This window comes from Camelus bactrianus, chromosome 14 (genome assembly GCF_048773025.1).
Source record: "Camelus bactrianus isolate YW-2024 breed Bactrian camel chromosome 14, ASM4877302v1, whole genome shotgun sequence".
NCBI classification, from domain to species: domain Eukaryota; kingdom Metazoa; phylum Chordata; class Mammalia; order Artiodactyla; family Camelidae; genus Camelus; species Camelus bactrianus.
In genome coordinates this window covers 46162622-46186701 of record NC_133552.1, presented here as the reverse complement: position 1 = coordinate 46186701, position 24080 = coordinate 46162622, and the positions used below count along the sequence as shown (strand labels likewise).

General features: G+C 39.5%; 1 protein-coding gene and 1 long non-coding RNA gene across 2 annotated transcripts in view; one reads left to right on the top strand and one right to left on the bottom strand.

Annotated features, from left to right (window-relative positions):
• The window catches only part of LOC123613869 (uncharacterized), a 172370-nt gene extending 170255 nt beyond the window's left edge, over positions 1–2115 (bottom strand). The window contains exon 1 of the long non-coding RNA XR_012511741.1: positions 1930–2115. This is a non-coding gene — a long non-coding RNA (uncharacterized LOC123613869). The remainder of the gene's footprint in view (positions 1–1929) is intronic.
• On the top strand, positions 1052–22047 carry EDNRB (endothelin receptor type B). Its single transcript, XM_010973526.3, has 8 exons — positions 1052–1315; positions 2122–2650; positions 14820–14932; positions 15069–15273; positions 16676–16825; positions 17284–17417; positions 17983–18091; positions 19542–22047. Exons 2-8 carry the CDS (start codon positions 2174–2176, stop codon positions 19674–19676), a joined length of 1323 nt encoding a protein of 440 aa, XP_010971828.2. The 5' UTR covers positions 1052–1315; positions 2122–2173; the 3' UTR covers positions 19677–22047.
• The last annotated feature ends 2033 nt before the right edge of the window (positions 22048–24080 follow it).

Here is a 24080-nt window from a genome sequence, read left to right as displayed (position 1 = left end):
ACCATATTGCTTATTCCCTTAGCATTATTCCTTAATCATGTTCTTTAGACCATATTTCACATTTTCAGTTCATCTTTTCAAATGCAAACTGATTTTCTACTTTGACTCCCAGAAAGCCCTGCACAGAAGCCCCAAAATCCAAGATTCTTGTCCCACCTATGTCACTAGCTAGCTGGGAAACCAAGAATGAGCCAAGCAGTCTCTAGGTGAATTGCTATGATGTATGGCTCCTCTTGGATCCGAAATTTCACAGATTCAATGGGGATTTAGCTGATTGGAAGACAGCAGAGTAATATCCAGTGTACATCGCACAGCCTGAATTTCTACCTTCTGTTTTATACAATCCTTGGGCAAGACTGTCAGTCACTATTATTTCTTTCTATCCCTTAAAAATTGAATTCAAGAATGGACAGGAAGAATTTATTATATGGCTCTGCCTGATAAATGAATATCCTAAATTCGAATGCAGCTGTGATTATTCCCACGCCCCCTATAGGTGTCAGACCCCTCGACAGTTAATAAAAAGCCAGAGATAGCCTGACATTAACACTTCAAGACATAGCAGGAAAGGAGGAGAAAAACCGCTGGAGAACATGAGGAGGGAATTTTAGTTCTCTCCTAGGGCACTGACAGGGCTTGAGAAGGATGGATCCTGCTCTTCCATGTGGGTGGGGACCGACGCGGACTTGAAACTTAGGCTCGAAAACAAAGCAAAGAGTAGCGCCCCCCATTCTGAAAAAAAAAAAAAAAAAACAAAACAAAAACTAAACAAGTCTTAGGTATCACGGCGGGATACTTAACAGAAAGAAAAGTCCTAGCGGGCATTGAAAGTTCAGGTTAACACGTTCTAACCTATAGCCCCAGCGCATGGCTGAGTGCGTGAAAACTTGCTCTTGGTTTAGGCTCGTCATTTGAAGAACTTACAGCCGTGACAAACTCACAGCCTCTCAGGACGCGTCCCTGGCCGAGGACTGCCCTCTGCAGCGGCGGGCAGGTCCTGCTGATGCTGACCAGGCGTCGCCCGAGGCGAAAGGTTGCCGCGCGGTCGCAAGGGGCGGGAGGAGTCTGGCGGTGATTGATAGGGACGGGACGAATGAATAAAAGTACTTGTCTAGGGACAACAACGACCCCGAGCAAGCTGCGGAGGCTACACGGTCAGGCATTCCCTCAGCGTTTCGTCAGAGCCAGACCCGCCTGCAGCTGAAGGGAGGCGTGCTCTGTTCCCGGGTAGCCTGGAACCCAGTTGCTAGCCAAGCGCGTCCCGGGAAGGAGGTCCCCGCTGGTCGCTCTGCGCCTGCTGCGTCCGGTCCGCGAGGTAAATGTTCTGGCTTGGTGTTGAATTAAAATCAGTGATTGAACCTTATCCTGGGGCTTCAGCTTGGATCACTAGTTTGGGGTTTTTGTTTTTGTTTTTATAAACAAACCGTATAGATACAGGGAATTAAAGTGGGGTTAGAGTGACGGGGAGCGCGTGTGTTTGAATCCACTTGGAAGGGACAGAAGCTTACGAGTTAATGCAGATACTCTCTCAATCGGACCGAGCTGAGAAGTGTCTGAGGTTTTCCGAGGCAGCCGGCACTCCTGGGAGCGCCGGGGAAACCCGAGCGCAGGCAGCCGGGAAGTAGCGGCTTTCACCCATGGGGAAGAGTCCTGGCGTCCAGACACCGGGTACCCCGGGTTTCCGCGGAGTAAAATTCAGATTGGCACATGCCCCTGGCCTCTAGGTGCCTTGTTTCCCCGGTTCCCACGCGTCCTTAGCCAGAACGTACTCGTCTCCCTCAGGGCATACCAGGAGCTTAAAGCTTTGCTTTGGACCCCATCCTTTCCTCCTTAACACACCTCTTCCAGAATACCCCGCCCCACTGGGAGTCATTTACCCCTCGGGGGACGCAGGAGAGAAAAAAAAAAAAAAAAAAAAAACAGCGAAACCTGGTTCCGGAAAGACAGCCGAGGCTCGCAGCCGGGTCGCGCGCGCCGGAGTTCCCCACTGGCGCGCAAACTTGAGTTACTTCTGCGCACGGATAGTGGGGGCGCGGCTGCGCGCTGCGCTAGCAGTTTGCAGGGGCGTGGCTGGGGTAGCTGACCCAAGTGTCCCGTCTTCCTTCCCTTGCTGCTCTCCAGACTCAGAAAGCTGAGGAGCGGCCACCCGACGCCCACTAGAGCAGGCAGCAGCATGCAGCCGCTGCCCAGCCTGCGCGGACGCGCCCTTGTGGCGCTGATACTTGCCTGCGGCGTGGCAGGGGTCCAGGCAGAAGAGAGGGGACTCCCGCCGACCACCCTGCCACTTCTGGGGACTGGAGAGATAATGGAGCCCCCCACTAAGACCTCCTGGCCCAGAGGGTCCAACGCCAGCGTGCCAAGGTCGTCCGCACCTCCGCAGATTAAAGGAGGGAAGATGGCGGGAACTCCACCACGCACCCTCACCCCTCCCCAGTGCGAAGGATCCATCGAGATCAAGGAGACTTTCAGATACATCAACACCGTGATATCCTGCCTGGTGTTCGTGCTTGGCATCATTGGAAACTCCACACTGTTGAGAATCATTTACAAGAACAAGTGCATGCGAAACGGCCCTAATATTTTGATAGCCAGCCTGGCCCTGGGAGATCTGCTGCACATCATCATTGACATACCCATCAATGTCTACAAGGTAAAGGGTGCCTGCTAACATCGCGACGGGAGGGTGCCTGGTTAGGAAGGGGGAGAGGGGAGAGCCTTTGAGGGGAGCTTACTGTAGAAGATCTATCCCCTCCTAAAAGTCTGTAATCATTGGAACCGAACCCCCTTCTGATTTCAGTAGCCCCCTGCTAAGCCTGGAAAGCCTAGTCCGTGGACCAGCAGCATCAACATCACTTGGGAACTTGTTAGAAATGACATCTTACGATCCCACCTCAGAAACTCTGGGGTGAAGCACAAGAGTTTGTATTTTAACAAGCCCTCCATGTGATTATGATGAACTGTTAAGTTTGAGAGCCACTGGTCCTGAAGGACCTTATCCTTCAGTCCAGCTTTCCAGGGTACGTTCTCTCTACTCAGAGATTGATCATCCATGGATTGGCAAGATTGGTATCACCTGAGAACCTTTTAGAACTGCAAGTCCACCCCAGACTTACTAAATCAGTATCTGCATCTTAAAATACCTAGGTGATTCATATGCATACTAACCTTGGGAAGCTTTTTCTTAAAGGACTCTGAAAGTAGAGGGGCTGGAATAGGTTTTTAGGATACAAATGGCCTAGAAGAGGGAGGCCCAGATGGGTGAGTAGGAAAATACAGTTCACCTGCAAATGACTGACCTGTACCTGCTCTTTACTGAGTGCCTTCGGTGGGCCAGGCACTGGGATAGATGTGTTACTTTCCTTTACTCCTTCTGACAACCCATGAGTAGATATTACTCTGTTTTACAGATGATTAGTAGAATGTTCAAGGTCTCACAATGATTAAGTGATGGAGGTGAGAATCAGGCTCAATCTGCCAGGTTCCAAAATGCAACTGTACCCCACCAATTACTTTGTGGACAAGACTGAGAGCACTCAGATTAAAGCCTCTAACAGTTTTAGTAGCTAACGTTATTGTGTGATTACCATGGGCATCAGAGGAAACAGGTGTGAGGAGCTAGGGCAGGACATAAACCCCCACACTATTTGACTCTTTTAACTATTTGACACTTGCTTTGGAACTCCGGACACTTTCAACTTCTCTGGGCCTCGGTGTCCTCAGTTCTGTAATAAGGCTGCTAGTGCCCACCTACTGGAGTTTTGTGGTGTTAAGAAAAATAGCCTAAGTGAAAGAGCTGGAAAATTTTAAAGCATTGTGCAAACATGTAAAACTCTGCTTCCCCATTGTGATCAGCAATAGAAAGTCACCCATAAAAACAGAACCAAAAGTGTAAGGGAATGGAAGTGTACTTTGGGGATTTGTCTAAAGCTAGTCCTGGGCTCAGTACAAGGGGAAGAAATGGCACATCTGTTTGAGAAAGGGTTGTGGGGGATACTTTGATCTTTGTGGTGGGAGAAATCGCCATAGGCATGCCTTTAAATGACCTGTCATGAATCTCTGGAAATCCTAATCCAAATAGCCCTATCTTAAGGAATTCTAGAGATTTCTGAGGTTTAAAGATATGATTTGGATTAGGATCTAGGAGGTCCTAGAAGGAAACACTCCCAGAAATGGGGGATAAATAGAAGAAAGTCTAAACTCTTGCATTGTAACCGGTCCTTATAAACTCTGAGGGTTTCCTGGGAGTAGAACAGGCTTAAATGGGTCCCTTAAATGCAGTCACAGCTCCATTACAGCCAGAAGTGAACCATTTAGGGAGTCGTACAGACCAAGTCTTCCCATTCCACTTGGGTAGAGGAATCTCAATTCAATTCATCAAACTTGAGAAACTTTAGAGTACAAGATGTGAGGAATTTTAAAATAAGTGAAATAAGATCCTTTGAAAAGGGAGATTACATCCAGTGTTGCTAGACTTGCACAGGGTTTTGTGTAAGGTCTGTTTAGGGAGGTCCCAGGAAACCTGACGTGGTCAGCCCAGTTAGAAATCCTCCTAAGTCAGCCAGTAGACGAAGTGCTTAAAGAAGGTGGAATTGAAGGCATTTTGCCTCCAGACCAGATGTAAATCAGCTCTTCCAGGACCATCTAACTTTCTCTGTCTGGCCAAATTATTACATTTGCTAAGCCAGAGAATATCCTACTTCTTAAGGGGGAAGACAGCTTTTCCTTTCATTTCAAGTTCTTTTATGTTTTCCCTAGGAAGTTATGTCCTTTTGCCTGAAACTTGTCTGTTAAAGCTGTGTTTCTATTTCTGAAGTAAACAAACTAATGAGTCATTACAAATCTGGCCATCTAATCATCTGTATTGGTCACGAACAAATCCATCACATAGAATTAGGTCCCATTGCTAGGTTTGCCATTAGTGAATCCTACATGGTGACCTTTGGTTTATTTTTATAGTATACAAGAATATGTATCACTTGAGACGCAAGATAACAGTAATAGCTACCATTTATTATGTACTGGGTACTTGGTTTCATTCATTAAATCACTGCAACAAACCTATGGAGGAAGTATTGTTATCACCCCTGTCTTTATCGGGAAACTACATTTGGGGAGGTGAAGAAGTAACTTGCTCGATGTCACATCACTAGGAAGTGATGAAACTAGGACTTGAACCCGGGCTGTCTGGTCCTGGAACCTGTCGTCCCCCTCATCACCCTACACAGCATGCTATTCTCCAACCTGGAGTATTGTGAGGACCTCATTTGAATGAGTGGTAGAATTGTGTGACACACTACCACACAGTAGGATACTTGGTAAGCATTTTCAGTTTTAATTTGAGTCATGTGAAGATTTCTATCTCCTGAAAACCCCTTCAGATGATCTGTAATGTATAATATTGGTAATATCACTGTTTGTCATTCTAAAGGCTTTATTTACAAAAACAGCTAATCCAGGACTAGTTAAAAGCCATTTATTCCCGTAAATAATCGTGACACCTTATAAGTCTAAAAAAATGCACTTAGAATCTCAGAGTATTATAATTCACACAAAGTAATTTAAGTGCATTATGAATGCCATTTAAATTTATCCTAAAGTGGAGACTTGAATCTCTAAACCAGTGATTTCTAATTTTGTTTTGGTGGGATGTTAACAATTCACTTGAGAATCCAGTTACTTATATATGTTATATATCACATATAATTAATATATAAAAAAGGTAATTTATGCATACATTATAATTAATATATAATATAATACACATATATATACATGCACACATTCACAATTTCTGAGAGTTCATAGAATCCCCCAACTCATCTGTTGGGATACCCAGGGGCCTGAAAACATCAACATGAATCTATTACTTTAATCTAAAGTTCAGTAAATCTAGCATTTTATAAAGTTGACAAACCACAAAATGTTATAGATCTTGTTGGAAGTCATAGCCCTTGATGCAGCTGTAGATGGGCTGGGTCTTCCCAGGGAAGGGCTGCTGTGAAGGGCTGACAAACCTTAGGGAATATGTCTGCTCTGCCTTGGCTCCCCCGGGAACTGGTTCTCTGGAAACTTCTAGACAGAGTCAGTCATTTCACCAGGGCTCCTGTGTCAGGGAGGAAATCCTATGTTGAAGGCCAGAGAGGTGTTGTAGGAGACTTAGCAAATGTAAGGTCTTGAAGAGCTTCAGATAATTGTATAAACATGCTGGAAATAAAAGCCTTGTTTCTCCTTCTTAGCAGCACACACTAGGGCTGTTCCACACTGTGTTACATAACACCATCCAGACGAGAAATGAAAATGCAGTCATCCAAAGAGGATATTTTAATATATATATGTGTATCCATATGCATATATAAATACATTAAATATCATAAATATATAGATACATAAGTAGATTGGTGAATATCATTGGTCACAATGTCTGGAACAAGGTAAGCAAATAATAAATGTTATTAGAGTGTGTGTGTGAATAAGAATGGAAATTTGGGGTTTCTTTTTCAACTTTTGCCATTACAAACATGACTACAAATGACATCTTTGTACATATATGTTTGCGCACGTGTTTGACTATATCTGAAGAATGAATTTCTAGAATTAGAATTATTGAATCAAAGGATATGCACATTTGTAATTTTGATAGATATTGTCATACTGTACCCCAAAGTTATTGTTGCACTCTTAGTATGAGTCACTGTTTTATGTAACATTTCCATATAGATATATATGTATTAATGTCTATCTCTAATATATACACGGGCCAGCATTTACGTGGCCTAGGTATGCACCTGCCACAAAAGCCAGTGTTTAAGCATCCTATGTGAGAATGCCTCTCTCCCTATCCACAGGCTACTTACTGTGTCCTGCCGATGTAGACTAAAATGAATGGAATAATCCAGATGCTTGTTGCCTAGGAGAGCCTGACTACTAAGTTGCCCAGCACCGATGTCAAAGCTGTGTCGGAAGCAAAAGAGCTGGGTGTACTTGTGGATGCTGGGAAGGTTTTTAGGTTGTTGGTGGTTGGTTGGTTAGCTGGTTTGGCTTGGTTTAGTTTAGCAGTGATATTTAACAAGCCTGGATTGCAGATTGAAGTTAAACTTCCTTTAAGTTCCTTTAACATCTTAGGAGGTTAAAAATTCTTGAGCAAATAATGAATTTTTAACTTATAACAAGTTCACTCTCTTTGTGATAATTGAGTTAATACATATAGCTAATATAAATGTAAATATAATGTAATATAACTACAATAAATAATGTAAATTTAGCTTCCTTAATGGGTAAGCAAATTGTGTATTAAAACAAATCTCCTTGTAAAGTGATAAGACAGATATCTATATGGACATTAGTTTGATAAGGATCCAAGTATAATCAGACATCCTGTGGTGGTGGAGAGCTTTCTAAAAATTAAGCTGGTGACCCGTTGGAGTGTCTGTAGAGGATTTTGCAGTTAAGACTCTGTAGGCTGCCCTTTGGAGGCAAAGAGGCTGCCTTCATAGCCTGAGAGGCAAACCACTGATCTTTAACGTTTAACTACTTAGGGTGGGGTATGTGTAACATTAAAATGCTGGTATGTCAAAATGGGAATTGCTTCACTGAACCCTCAAATGAGTTTGGAGTGAAGTGACCTTGACCTTGTCAGGGAGTCAGACATTTCTGCTTGTGACACAATCAAAGCTATCTTTCTGAACAAAATCACCTTCCTCATCATCCAATCTTAGACTACTTCTAGTACTTAACAAGTCTGTGTATAATTAACTAGTTTCATAGTTAGAAGTAAACCTTAATGGAATGCAATCAAATTTAACTTTGGAAGGTATAATTTTCTGATTAGTAAATGGAAGTTTATGCATATAGAGCATTACAAGAAGTAAAAGTATCATTGGGTAGGGGAGTCTAATTTTGCCCGAGATAATAACACTGTTTATATTTCCAGTTAAGGAACTGAGATATTTTAGTAATATTTGGAGATATCTTAGGAGAAGCAGCATTTTGAAGTCAAAACAGAACCTAGATACCTTTGAGATTCATTGATTTAAAGTGAAAAAAAAATTAAGGAGCACCAATTAAAGTATTAACATTATAAAAGTATTAATAAAGAGTAAGACTATGAGCTTTGAATGACCTCAGATCAATTAATAAATAAAACTAACACCCCAACACCCACCTAGCACAGCACCTGCAACAGTCAATTCCAGACAAATAATTGTTGACATAAACGTTATACTCATATATGTGTGACTGTCTAGATGAAAAAGAAGGGGGAAAGTTTGTTCTTTTTTCTATATATATGAGGATATTGGCCATAACTGAATAATAGGTCAATAGCAGATGTCAAATAACCCAGAAACTCAAGACTTCCTATAGCTGATTCACTGCTTCACATGTTGACCATGGATTCCTGTGACAAAGGGTTGGCAAACGCTTGGCCCTGGGCAATGAAAGGCTCTCTGGGTTTACTCTTTGGTACTCCTTGTGTTTGCCTTTGATCTGCCACTGGGTCACTCCATAAATCCAAGGCTCTTAAAATGTCGAGACAAGGTTTCTTTCAGTATGGTAAGGCTTATCTATCAAAGACTTTACACTTTTTTCTTTGCTCATTTTAAATGAGACACTCAAGAATGAAGGTAGTTCCATAACTGTACAAGAGGAAAAGACAGCCAAGACCCTGTTGTTTCAAAGCCAGGGAGCCATGTTCTTCATTTTCCAGAGAAAACCATATACGGTTATCACTGTGTGGCGAATATGCTATCGTTGATTAGTTTTAGAGAAACATGCCAAATGCTCATAAATGATTAAGTGCTTCAAAAGGTGTTGACAGATTAAAGCCTGAACTGAAGTAAGATTCTAGATGTAATTTATGGTATGAAACATTTTCTTTCAGGGCTCTGCAAAGTTAAGAAGAGGTCGGTTATGTTTGGGAGGTAGCTCAGCGCAGTGTGTGGAAAGACCTTCGCCGGCCACATCTCTCACTAAAGATGTTTCTTCTTTTCCAATGCTTTTATTTTAGAGATTTGTTATTTCTCTTCCCCTATAGAGCCTCTGGCAGAAAAGGAAAGGATCAAGAAAATGGCCAAAATGTGGTGGGAGAAGAGACAGAGAATGAGGATGGTTCTTGAGTCAGAAATATATTAGCGAGGTTGACCAGAGGCCTTACTCAAGCAGTTTTCTGTCCCTGAGACTCATAGCCGGGCTCATGCCTCCTGAGTTGTGTCCCCTCGCTGCTTCTCTCCTCCGTAGCTTCATCGTAGTTTCCAGAAAGGAGGAAAGCCATTCTCTGGATGTTTACATTGTACATATCTTCCTCCCCCTCACACAGCGTTTTCAAATTATATGAAAGGGCTTTTGAATCCCATAGTAATCAAATATTTCTCATAATAGCTTATCGGTGTCCCGAAAGATATTTTCTGGACAGAATTAGGTTTAAGTAAGACATGAAATTACTTAACAAGATTTATTGAATTCATTAAGTTTGAGGGTCACTTTCTGAGCTACGCGGCCATCGGGTTATAATTCTTTAGTTTTTTCAAGTGTCACGGTGATTTTCGAAGATCCAGCTCAGATAAGTGAATCTAACAATACAGCTAGGTTTGAGAATAGCCTTTCTTAATGCTCTTAGTTGAATCTTTTCAACATATGTGACATGTCAATGAAAGCTTTTAAGCACAAATTGTGGACACATTTTTAAGTTCGGCTAATAGGAGAGTAGCAATCCATTTATTTATTGGCCTGCTGCAGACTTGGAAATAAATTTTATTGTAATGTGACTAGGGATATTTATTTAAGGTGACTGTAAATTTTTCCTAAGACATATTTATTTTTTATCATTTTTCCATCTCTTTGCTTCTCTTAGAGATTTTTGTTTCCAGAAACTTAATTCATTTTAATGAAGTCATTGTTCTATTTCAGCAAGTCATAGGAATCTTTCCAGAGCATTGGAAAGCCTTTTGTGGGTATGCACACAACAGATTCCTAGGACAGGGTCACTGCCTTGCAAACTCCAGGGGGCACTGTTCACATTGTGGTCTATTTAAAGGGCACCCCTGGGAGATAAGCTGATCAACATATTTCTAACCTGCAGGGCCTGATCTTTAAGTGATAAAGTACATTTTAATGGATGCAGGCTGGAGTTTGTAATTGATATTTGTCCCCAAGGGAACGGGTACAATGTATGTCAAGAAAATATTTTCTATGCATTTTACCAGCAGCTGAGTTTAAATTATCACCATGTGTATGAATAAAATAAAATTAAAAAAAGAAAGAAAGAAAGGGAGATCTGACATGGGAAATCCTTGAATGAGGGTGTCCTATCTTATTAAAACGCCAGTTCAAATGCAGAAAAACTCTTATCTGCTACAGGAAACAGAGATAAAAGCAGAAGAATACACCCTTCCCCAAACTGGTGAAACACAACCACTCCATTATTTCCTTCTTTTGACTCTTATCGTAAAAACATTTCTATACTACCAGTCATTTGAAAGAAATGTTCACAGTACATCACGCGATGGGACAGCAATCTGGCAGAGTAACCCTGGTTGTCATTTTTAACGTGTTGCTCACCTACCTTCTTAAAGACCATCTCTGGCAGTGTCTCTGAGCTTACTATGTCCATCTCCCCCAAGTTTACAACCAAAGCTCCTCACAGAATCCCATTAGATAGTGGGAACCAGTGGGTTCTGTTTTATATCAGTCATTTCCCTGACAGGTTTGAGTAGGAATGGGGAGGGGAGGAATTTTGCTTTTCACCCTTTCCAGCCTGCTTGGAAGGCAGAATCCAACAAGAGAAGAGCTCATGCCTCAGTTCCGGAGGCCCTGGCTCTGTGTGTCAAGGAGACCTGATCGTCCGAAGGGAGGAGGACATGAACTAGACAATACAAAAGTAAACAAACAAATAAAATGCACAGTCATCTCCATTCTCTAAATAATTTGTTTCAAATGTGAGAACTGAAAAGCTCATGACGAAAGTTCTTATCCCAAGATTTCTACCTTGTGGTCAAATTCATTCTTTCATCCATTAACTGATTCATTCACTGTTACTCAGCAACATTTAATGAGTGGTCACTCTGTGCCAGGCACTGTGCTAGGCATTAAAAATGTAGAATATTCTGAAGCAAATAAATAGTTAAGGCTCAGTGAGAATATACTGCTGATTTTAAAAAGTAGGAAAAGAAAATTATGTATATGGTTAATGAAGCAATTGAACATTTGTTAGTTGCAAGATGGTTAACTTTGGCATTTCCTGACTTTATTGGGCTAGATTCCTTTGGGCATTAAGAGTGGTGTGTATTAACAGGATTTTCTCCATTTAATTTCTCAAGAATGTAATTTTTAATTAAAAAGAGAACTGAAAAATGTAAATCCCCTAGTTGGAGAGGTTTTGTAAGATTCATTTAACAATATCTTTAAAGAAAGGATCTTATTTTCTGTTCATGTATTTATCCTTTTATGTTTTTAAGCCACATACTATAAAAATAATTTGAAAAGATGATAGAAAAATAATTTATTTGGATTCTGTTGCCTTTTTCCTTTCTCAAACAGTGGTTCCAATGTAAAGTTATAGAATCACGGCCATCCTTGAGTTTGAAACCTTAATAGTCAACGTGGTCATGTCTTTTTTCAGTCCAGTGTTTATTTATTTATTTGTGTTTATTCATACAAAAGAAACATGCTAGGAAAGCAGGGTGAGCCTTAGGGGAAAGGGGCCAGCATGAGGATAGGCTATCATTTGTCAAATGGACACCACATTGCTCCTAGGACTAACACTAACAAAAGCTCTTCCCTGGATGAGCCATCACCACGTGAAAACTAGTGTCAGTTACAGAAGTATTTTCTGACTGGCTCGTATTTGATAAATGGTAGGTAATAATATATTCAAACTTAATTTGGAACAGGACCTAAAAATTTAATTCGTGTGGCAGGGACCTAGAAACAATATTAAACTCTAGCATAGTTTTGCCATCAGAGAGATTTGATTACATGCATGATTTGCCTTCAGTATTCAGACCCTGCCCTTAAGTTATCTATCTGAATGGGGTAAAGTCCAAAGAAAAAACTACAAATAAGGAATAAGAATGTGTTATTGCTGGGTTTAGAGTTAGCGTGGCTTCCTCTCCCAGTAAAGAGAATTAATTTGCTCTACAAAGAGGAAAGCTGTATTGTTGGACTTCAAGTTATAGGTGTTCAGCGTCATTATTTTTGTCAACTAGTAGTGAAATAACTAATTTCCAGGAATTATAAAAATCTCTAACAACATTCTTTCATCAACTTTTAATGATGGCATCTTGGTTGAGAGTGATTTTTTTTTCTTTTTAAGATCACAGCTTTATCTTCACCAGGGCTTGGTTTGTCAGTAAACAAGAGACTGATGTCTTTAAATAAGCTCCAAGTCCTAAATTCCCCTTTCTTGCTAGAGGCCATTAAGACAGAGATGAGCATCAGTGGCTGGCTTGTTCTCTGTCACATGGTGTCAGGCTTCAAGATGTCTCTGCAAAGCCTTCTAATCAGAGAAGCAGAGGTTGCCAAAGTCATCCTTCTGACTACAAAATCAGAGAAGTGACAGTGGGCACTCCGTTCCCCACCTTCTGTGGCCTGAAATAACGAAGGGTTCCTTTGCAGTCTCTTTCCCTTTGGAAAGAAGGGTAGATTAGAAAATTGTCATCTCTCCATTGTGATTGGGTTTCTATCTCTGTTGAACCTGAAGAGAAATGCTACAATTTTCAGTGTGTGTTTCCTTGTCCCCTGTGATAATTTGGGTCAGAGGTTGGGCTGCAGGCCTCCCAGTGGTATGAAGAGCAATCATCCGATTTTTAGGCTGAGCCAAGAACAATAGTAACCTCAACCAGGGCCTGGATTCAGGGCAGAGCCCATTTCCATTGGCCAGGCTTCTTTCCCTTCAGTGACCTGGACACTCATTCATCTTGATTCATTTGATGGCTGTCCTTATGTGATACTAATATTTGCATATTTGGAAATAGTTCGAGACAATAAAATACTTGAAACTATCCACATTTTTGAACATTAGATGAATAAAGTAGCTAGATGGTTAGAAGAATAGCATAGAGGATGCTCAATAAATGTTTGTTGAATGAATGAATAAACAAGCAGAGTTATGAGTCAGTTGATTAATCCAGAGGTCACAAATTAGAGGCTACTCTGACCCATAAAAATATTTTGTTGATACAATGTTACCTGACAGTGTTTTTTTTTTTTAATATATGAATTAGTTGATGATTTTTATAAATTGTGAAATTCAACATAAAAATTCCAATTTTGGCTAAAAATCAAGATATTTTTGTATTTGGGATCTCTTGGCAAAAATCATGTCATGTTTATTAGCAGCTGCTCCTTTTACACAAGATTTACTCCAGGCACCACCACTCCCTATTATTTCCTGACACCACTGACTTTCCCACACCTGGCTTCCTCCACTCTTCTGTTATCTGCCTGGCCTTGTAGGCTTTCAGAAAATAAGCTTATCTGTGGTAACTTTGCCAACATTCGTTCACAATGTTTCACGTCTAACTTAGAAATGAAATCGGTCCCATGTTGGAGCTGCAAGTCACATTTATACTGAGACCCCCGTTTCAGCTTTGGGTGCCGGTATAGGTACAGAAGCGATCACCCAGCATGACAAACCACAAAGGACCTTCGCTGGTGAAAGAACGGAAAGACTCCATTGTGTTTCAAAATAGTTTTCACTTCGGGAAGGTTATTTTTTAAAACATTCAAAAAAACACAAAAACCACATAGATTTGAAATACTTTATTTTCAAAACCTCATAAACATTCGATCCAGATGTTTACCTCAAGTGGTTCAGTGGCCAGGGTGGGGCACACCCACTTGTCCCAAAAAAGAAAATCACCAAATTTAACAATGGATGGTTGCATAGTCTGGAGTCAGATAAACAGAAGTATATGTCTAGTAGCAAGAACTATGTCCTTTTGCTCCCTGTGTGGCCGGTGTCTGTGTATTTTAGGGGCTTGAGTATTTATCAAGCACCTGCTATGTGTCAGAAGCTGTACTAGGTAATTGCAGATGTCATCTTCTGTCTAATGTGCTAGGGGTTCCAGACAGCAAAAACCAAACAAAACAAACAAGTAAGCTGTAATACATGCAATAGGAGTTGATAAGGGAGATGGGAAGGTCTGAACAGTTCCTGTATTTAATAATACTGTGGTATGCGTAGGTCATACTGAAAAGATGAGATTTGAGTAATCTCTGAAGGAGGTAAGGGAGTTAGCCAAGTGGATCTGTGGGGAAAGACCCGTCCAGGATCAGGGAAGATCTGGAGAAAAGCCCTAAGGAAGGAGTCTGCCTGGTGTGTTCAAGGAGCAGTGTGCTGAGTACTGCACGGTCAAGTCCATTGACTACAGTGAAAAGTCCGTCCACGAACACACACACCGTTCCCCCTAGGAGTCTGGTCTCTCTAGCGAAGGAATATTTATCATGTATTTTTAATGAAGCTTTATTTCGATTTGGCCACAACCTGACCGTTTGAGACTCCATTCTGTTTTCTGGACTGCAGGCTCAGTGTTGTAAGTAGAGCTTACACCCCATCTGGCCCTGCGGTGGAGGAGAGCTTGACTGCTGCTGTCTACGCGTAACTGATTCTTCTGAACCAGCTGCCCTTCCATTATTCCCAAGCCTCTCTCCTGTTCCAGATATCAAATACGGGGGTTTTTCAAAGGAGTAGTCCACAAGGGAAAGAATAAGAACTGGAGTTTGTTAGTTTACTCTACACATTCACTCCTCTCCACTAAAGAACACAGTTCAGAGGGCGCTCTATGAAAACCTCCCTAAACAGACTTCATGTCTCCTCCATGCAGCTGCTCGCGAAGGACTGGCCCTTTGGAGTTGAGATGTGTAAGCTGGTGCCTTTCATCCAGAAGGCCTCCGTAGGAATCACTGTGCTGAGTCTATGTGCTCTAAGTATTGACAGGTAAGGGCGTACATCTAAGCCTGGTATATCCTGGAACCCTAGCCTAGTGATCACCGCGTTACTTACAAAATAAACTACGCAGTTCAGTAAAACCAGGCTCTACCGGCTTGGCAAACAATCCCACTTTGCTCTTCAGATATCGAGCCGTAGCTTCTTGGAGTCGAATTAAAGGAATCGGGGTTCCGAAATGGACAGCAGTAGAAATTGTTTTAATTTGGGTGGTCTCCGTGGTTCTGGCTGTCCCTGAAGCCGTGGGCTTTGATATGATTACCATGGACTACAAAGGAAGTTCTCTGCGAATCTGCATGCTTCTTCCCACTCAGAAAACAGCCTTCATGCAGGTAAATTTTTTTTTTTCATTTCTGTTCTTGCCTTATAAATATTTAGCTATTTTCCTGCTGATCTCCTCTTCTTGGGAAGCTATTGATTTATGACTTTCCTTGGCATAAATTAAGAATATAGGTCCCAGGACTGCAGAGTTAACGGTGACTAATGACTCAAACTGCAAGACACTGGGTCACTACCATTCCAAGAATCCTCTGGTGGTCAGGGATACAGATGAACCAAGTTTACATAAGAGAATTGATCAAATTGATAGATTTTCCACTCAAATTCTCATAAGGATTGGCAGCTACTATATATTCTGCATTAAACAACACAGCAGTCATCAGAGGGAGGGCAGGGATCAGTGAATGGTCAAGTAGAGGTCGCCCTGTTATGGATGGATGGGTAGGAATCCCTGTGACTCCATGAATCTTGGTATGAATGACAAGCCTGTCCTCTCTCCAAAGGGAAAGCTGCCATTGCAAAGAACTTCATCTTGACCATTTATTCAAGGGCATCTAATCAGGAAATAGGAAAAGAATGGTGATGCTGGTCATCAGAAGATAGCTCCTAAGTGTAAAAGGCTCTTCCTACAGGACGGGTTTAAGAGGTGTTAATGCAAAGGGGGCTGGTACAAGTGCCAGCTATGATTATTTTCTATTTTACACATAAGAACACTATACAGAACTTTATGAATATATGTATCAATCATGGTAAGCAAAAGAATAAAGAGTGGCATTAATGTGAAATTGAAAACAAGACTGCTGTTTTCTTGATTCTTATTAGTTACAAGGGAAAAAGTCCTGCATAGATTACATAAAGTCTGCTCCAACAGATCTGGAACAACAATTTTTTTAAAAAGGAAAAAAGATAGAATAGAAAAAGAATAAGAGAAAAGGCATGTCATAAACAGCTTTGAGTTTTTAATTCCTAGGTTAGATTTATGTATTACTGAGCTAAGTGATTAAATAGACCTCATCGTAGCTGTTTTCCCCGTGAAACAAACTTGTCAAAAAATGAAAATCTCCCTTAAATTAACTCTAGGACATCTTACACATTCAGATGTGTTATTTCTCACAAAGCATCTCTTAAGGATCACTGAATTGTGTGAAGACAAAACTATTTGAATTACCAAATATTTTAAATCTTGCCCAACTGCTTACCTTTTTTTAATATGTAATGATAGCACAATGCCTTATGGAACTGAAATGCTTTTTAGGAAAAGTTTGTTTCCTGTACTTTAATTATTTTATTATTTATTCAGCGGACATGGCCTGAAAGATTCTACATAGTATTTGTAATGTGGATCTACTTTAGAAGATAATTATCCTGGATAAAAAAAATTTTTTAATGTAACATTTGGTATATAAGATCTTCTTACAGAGGAATATTGAGTATAACATTCTCTCTTCTCTGCAGTTTTACAAGACAGCTAAAGACTGGTGGCTATTTAGTTTCTATTTCTGCTTGCCATTGGCCATCACCGCATTTTTTTATACCCTGATGACTTGTGAAATGTTGAGAAAGAAGAGTGGCATGCAGATTGCTTTAAACGATCACTTAAAGCAGGTAAGGAGATGGAAAATTTGCTAACTCATGGTTACAATCCTGATTATAAATATGAAAATAATTATGATGACAATAAACTAAAATCATCACATACCAGAGCATACTTCATTTTTCTTGTTCTGGTCTTCTTAAATATACAAAAAATATTTTTTATGTTCTCTGGAGGATATCCAGAGATAGTCTACATAATCTAAAAGGATGTAAAAAGAGCCATTACTTTTTAAAGATGAATCTCTCATCATTTTGGTTCTAATTCACATTAGCTATTCAACTTAAAGCTCAGTGTCCTTCAATTAAAAACTTGAAAAATTAAAAAAAATACATAGAGCTCAGTGCCCTGATTCTTTACAAATGCCACTACCTTTTTGTAAACAATATTAAGAATTTTGTTTGACAAGAAACAACACTGTGATTCTAATGAGCCACCTATTCAGTGTCTGACTATGGTTTTATTTCAGAGGCGGGAAGTGGCCAAAACGGTATTTTGCCTGGTCCTTGTTTTTGCCCTGTGTTGGCTTCCCCTTCATCTCAGCAGGATTTTGAAGCTCACTCTTTATGATCATAATGATCACAACAGATGTGAACTTTTGAGGTAAGAAAGGTAAAACAGAAATAGTTGTGTAAATAAATGCCATTCGGAAATTTTTCCATCGATTCCTCTCACTGGCGGGAAGAGAAAGAGTGTCATTTTTCTAATCCTTAGGGAGCAATTAAGATGCTCATTTTTTTACCTTCACTTCTATTTTCAACGGGGAAGTAAAGGGGACTTAGAAGAATGCTGGGGATGGGGAGGCAGCGAGTGGCACGACTGAAAACGTCAGGTCTGACTTTCCTTTGCACTTTGTACATCCTTTCTTTTCAGCCAGCCAAAGCACTGCCAAAAGAGATTTTATTTTAAAAGAGAGAATTGAGCATGGGAGGTGGGAGTGGAGTTGGGATGATGACAAGGACAGAAAATGAGAGAGAGCAAGAGAGAGAGAGGCACAAAGAGAGACCAAGAGGCAGAGAGAGATCATTACCAGCAAAGACTATTGATAAAGTCAAAACCATTATAGATGGGTAATTTTGTTTTCTTCACAAAAACACAGAAGTCTGCAAAGAATACATGCTTAGAGCAGCATATTTTTTTACAGATGGTCTTACATTATTTTTTGCAGCTTTTTGCTGGTATTGGACTATGTTGGCATCAACATGGCCTCACTGAATTCCTGTATTAATCCAATAGCTCTGTACTTGGTGAGCAAAAGATTCAAAAACTGCTTTAAGGTAAGAGAGTATTTGAAAATCAAAAGTCCTTTCTAATCTGGCATCAAATATAATTAGCCTTCCAAACTATTAATATTTCTATCCAGAGAGATCTAGTAAATTGTTTTATAGTGTCCCTTTGTATTACATGATAGATGATTTTTTTTTAAGTATGACTATAGTTGACTTCTGCCTACAAATTGTAGTCACCCACTCCCTACTGTCTCAAACAATCAGTTCTACTCATAGTTACTCAGAAGATTAAGAAAAATTACATATATTGATGTCTGACAGATGCCACATGATAAAATAAGAGCCACACAGGGATTAAATGCACAGTTCCCATTTGGGGTCGATTTTGGATGATGCAGCACAGAATAGACTATGTTAGACTCTTTTTCACATGGATATGAAAATAACAAGTCAAACAAAGCAATTTAAGCTCAGGTTCTACCATCAGTTTTCTGCCTTCATTCTGTGGAAGAGATGTGCTACTTGATGTGGACTGTATAAAACTAGTCCTCACTTGGCCACTTGCATTTGTGCATAACATCAATCCCCCCATTCATTCACTCCTTTAACAACCTAGCATGAAATAAAATACTCTCTTCCCTTCTCTGGGGATGATCCATTTGTCCCTGGTGGTTCATTATTGGAAAAAGCCAAGAACTTAGCTTCCTTGTAAAATTGAAGGCTCTTTATTAAAAGTCTTTGGCTACACTTAAACTCATAGATTTTTAGAGCTAGAAGAGAACATTCATCAACTCCCCCATTTTACAGAACAGAAAGCAGTGGACTGCCCATTTTCTTATAAATTCTTAGAAAACAAACTGAATGGGATTTAAAAAACAGCAAGACAAAATTTGGATGAATAAAACTGAGACACTTATATACTTTATAACCCAATAGTGTAACAATATTGAAAAGGCACATGAGATTAACACATGGCTGAAGAAGATGGCAGCGTAATATTAAACTTACTGACATGGAAAGATGTTTCTGACATGGTCAAGACCATGGAGTCATATGTAGAGTACAGTTTTATTAAAATAAATTATAAACATATTTCCATAAACATGAACATATACAGTCATTGTGCATATACGTGTGTGGTAATACTCCTACTTGCATAGGAAAAAGTCTTGAGTTATATATTTATCAAATAGGAAGAGTATTTCTCAAGTCATCAAGAGTAAGCGTCAAGAATTAAGATGTGCTTTCTCTTTTAATATGAATGAAAAGATGAAGTGTAATTATACACATTTTTTTCTTCTCTGTATTTTCTAGTTTAAAAAAAATGATTACATACTACTTAGGTAATTGTATATTTTTAAGGGGAAAAAAAAAGAGGGCATGGAAAGAAAGTGGCCTAGGAATTGGGGATTATGCAAAAAAAGAACCCTGGAGAGGAGGAAGGGCAGTGACCGTGTACCTGGTGTAGACGTGTACTGAGTTACTTTGTTCTGTACAGTCATGCTTATGCTGCTGGTGCCAGTCATTTGAAGAAAAACAGTCCTTGGAGGAAAAGCAGTCGTGCTTAAAGTTCAAAGCTAATGACCACGGATATGACAACTTCCGTTCCAGTAATAAATACAGCTCATCTTGAAAGAAGGAATATTCACTTTCTTTCTGTTGGACAGAAATGCTTACAACAATGAGGCATTTGCCAAAACAAAACAAAACAACTGTGTGTTTGCACAAAAACCATGTAAAATTATAACAGTGATTATTTTCTTAACACTCAGAGTTACACATGACATTTTATGAGCTGTTTACAGCATGAGGAGAAAAGCAGTGAGAATTGAGAAAACCTCACTGTGAAAGCACTTAATTCTTTATAGTCAGCACTTCATCCTAGCTCTTCAGAACTTCCAGTATATTCATAAACCACTTACATTTAAATTGAGCTCACTCAATTCCTATGAAAGACATTTGTTTTTTTTAAATTCAGGTGACTCTGATATAAAGGAAAAATGTGTCACTGTGAAACAGCATTTAAAAATGAAATTTCAATTACTCCATTTAAAATTTTAAAAATCTTTTAAAAGAACCTTTTTTATTAATAGTGTCACACTGTTGGTTGGACTATAATTGGAGACAGAATGTGAAAGCAGTTTAACTGGTGTCTTTTTTTGGACATTAGAGACAGATTTAAATGATCAGGAGAGACTATTGGAGAGATTGTGATTTTTGAAAATCATTCAACTTTACATTCAGATGAGACCAGATGTCACAAAAGGACAGAGAGAGGTTTGGAATACCATCCCACATGACTGTTTTGAACTCTCCCGTTCGTGTACTCTGCAAAGAAAATAGTACCTACAATTTTTTAAGGATTATTAGAACAGTCTTCTTTCACTATTGTAGTTTAAATGCTGTTTGTTTAGTTGTGTCATTTGTAAATATTTAGCTGCAATGCACAACGTGTAGATGATTAAATGACGGGCAGGCCCCAGTGTTCATACCTTTACAATGGAGAGATGCCAAGAACCCGTATGGACAGTGTGAGTTGCCTGGAGCAGTGTTCACGTGGCAGAGAAGGCAGCATCCTCTCTCCCCTGCTGCAGTTCAAATGGTCTCTGGCATATATATAATATGAGAGTCAAAATAATGACTGTTTTTTAAGATTACAGAAATTAGAGTCAATTTAACAGTTAACTGTAAAGCTTACTACTAATGTTTATATTATTTTTGTAAATAACTAATGTAAAGGGGTTCTTGACGTGGTGCTTTTCAGTCACTTACCAGCCAAACTGCTTTCTGAGACTATTAAGAACCTCTTACTTTGTGCATTCTTGCCTAATTCTTTCATCTGCCCAGCAAAGTGCCTTAGGTTAACTTGGATGAGATGTGTGTGAAAGTATGTACGGGAGAAAACAGAAGACAGAGGAAATGAGAAGGGGTGGGAGGAAACCCGTGGGGACGGATTCCCATTCTCAGCCTGATGTTCGTCATTGCCCCGTCACATCAATGCAAAAGGTCCTGATTCTGTTCCAGCAAAACATAGTGCAATGTTCTCAGAGCGACTTCAGGAACAAATTGGGCCCAAGAGCTTTAACTCTGTCTTAAAATATAACAGAGTTTCTACTTTTTTTTTTTAACCCAGGGCCACATGTTGAGAATAAACTAGCAATGTTTTCCACCAGCATCTGATATGATAATACAGTAAACCAAACCCCAGCAATCTGGCCACAGGAAAGGCTATTTACAAAACACTCAGTCTTGTTAATTTCTTCCCAATCACTTTTTCAGATGCTTGTCATCACAAAAGACTTTTCAAACTTTGGATTTTAAATTAACTTTGTGTCACTAATACTTTCAGTTTATTAATGTATTTTTTATTCCTATTTAAATTTTAGCTCATGTTATTACCATTAATTTTGTTTCTTCCTCCTCATTTGCATTATAATACCCTTCTCCCTGTCAGAGTCCTGGTCTGTGATCATCTTGCCAAATTTTAAAATCTACACAAAGAGTATATACTTGCACTATTTATAGTGGAATTGTGTCCAGTAGCGTTTCTAAAAATGTTTGATTCAAAATTTTAACATATTGACAAAAGTTGGTAAGAAACAAACATGATGTCTTAGCATAAATAAAATCAATTTAGGAAAAGGTGCTACTGTTTAAAACATATTTTTGAGTATTAAGGACTGTATAATAATGGACAAAAATAGTGTTAACCACATGGATGTTAAAACTTAAAAGATTTATAAATGATTTTAGACTGTTTTCTCCTTTATATTTGCTAATATGGGTGCATGCTGGTATTGACAGCTAACAAGATATGGCCAAAGGAATACAGTTTATAACAAAACATGGCTATGCTGTAGCTAACTTTATAAAATTGTAATATAACCATGAAAATAATTATATATTTTGTTTTTCTGTAGTCACTTAAAGTGGCAGCTACTGTAGTTGCTGATTCCTTGTTATGTAAAAAAAATCAATAAAAATTTAAATTGTTCTAAAAACGACCACCTTGTTTTTCACTGAGCAGGCAATAATTCATGAAATACTAATTTATTAGTAAGTGTTTAGGAAATATAAATGTTACAATGGATACTATTTACGTTAAACATACAATTATCAAGGAAATATGAACATTGTTAAATTAAAATGCTAAGTTTCTATATATACAGTTGTGAGTAATCATCTATATATACAGACATTTGATTTTCCCAGGTTGATTATCTGGTTGATGGTTTCCAACAGCACCTTATGTCTTTCTGTTTCTGGTTTCCTGCCTTTGGAACACTTCATTGTTTAATCATTACTGTACCATAGGTCAAAGGTGAAACGTTGAAATGAGATTTTGGATTCACTCATTTCATTTCACAAGCTCCCTTTGAGTGTGTACCATTTGCAAGATGGGATGAAATTAATGAAATGAGAGGTTCCTATTGGATAAGAGAGAGAAATGATAACAAAATTTAATACAAGCCAAAATGAACACTAAATAACTGTATGCTGACTGCTCTCAAAGTTCATGTGTCTGGGTCTTGCAGCACATAATCCCTTTATTTCCCTGACAAAAATAATCAAGAGTTAGCACTGACTCTTTCCCATTTAGTTGTCTTAAACTCAGCCTAGTGTTCCAGAGGTTTCCATGAGCTATCCCTCACCTTTGCTGGATTTCAGCTGCCTAATGTGAGCTGGGCATTTTGAGATATAGGTGTTCTGAATCCCAGGGGCCATATGAGAAGTACAAGAAAGGAAAACACAAGCAGAACCCTCTCTACTAGGGACCAAAAGGAGCCTGCCTTCTCTTGAACTGTCAGTTGTCAAGTTACAATAATAATAGTAATGCCCACACAATTCACTATAGTAAAAGTAGCAGAATAAATACAATTTAGATTCTTGGAAGAAAACCAAAAGGTGAAAATGTCCAGAAATCCAAATAGTGCAGAGACCAACCTTGGGAAGAGCAATGACTCTTGCTTTCAGTCATTAGTCAGCCTCAGAAGTGACAACGTTAAATAATCAACATATCGAATGTGTATATCCAAATTAGAAAATCCCACTGGACTCTTCCAGGATTCAAGGCTCACTTGAGTGCAGGGAATAACCCCATCATGGTAGGAAGGCAGCCTGTGCAGTGGGAAAAGCACAAAATGTCAAAAAAATATATGATATCCTTGATTGTTTCAGCAATATGGTTGACCTCAAACAAGGCAGTTGACATCTCAGAGTCCCAGTTTAACTATCTATAAAATATAGATTTAATATTCCCAGCCTAATTCTTACATCAAAGCAAAAAATTTTTAGTGTTCTTACTATATAATTTTACTGTACTCTCTAAAGTACAGATATACTCAAATGTGTAAGATATAGCCCCTGCCCTTCAGAGACTCACAATCTAATCAACAACAACAAAAAAAAAGCAGTTAGTATATTATAGTTACTGGAATATAGATACATACATGGTAAAAATCAGAAGTTCAGGGAAGCACATCAGAGGAGCTGGTGCTTGAACTGAGCCTTAAAGGAAATTTGTTCAGCAGACCAGGAGTTAATGGCATTGCTGGCAAAATTACTATCTAGTGGGGAAACTGAAAAGGTTCGGGGAAAGGGCTGCCTCAAAAACATGCTGAAGGAGGGAGTGGTGAGAGGTGGGGCTGGAGAGATGGGATGTCAGGCATGGTCTGTGTTCCACGCAGGGGGTGTGCCCTTTCCCACGGCCAGTGTTCCTCAAACGTCTGAGGACTGCATGCCACAGACTCGTCTGGATGTTTGTTAAAAATGCAGATTCCTGGTCTTTAACTCTGATTCATTTAATCAGAACCTCTCAGGTGGAGCCCAGAAGTATTTAATTTAACAAAGACTTCAGGTAGCTCTTAAGCATCTGAGATTGGGGAAGCCCTACGGTGTAGACATGCGCAAAGCATTGGGTATTTTAAACAAGCAGTAACGGGGTAAGTTCTGTTCTCCTATGACACTACTTTGGAAGCCATGTGGAGCATGAACTATGGGACAGAAAGCAAGGAGATGCGATAAACAGGTACTGCAA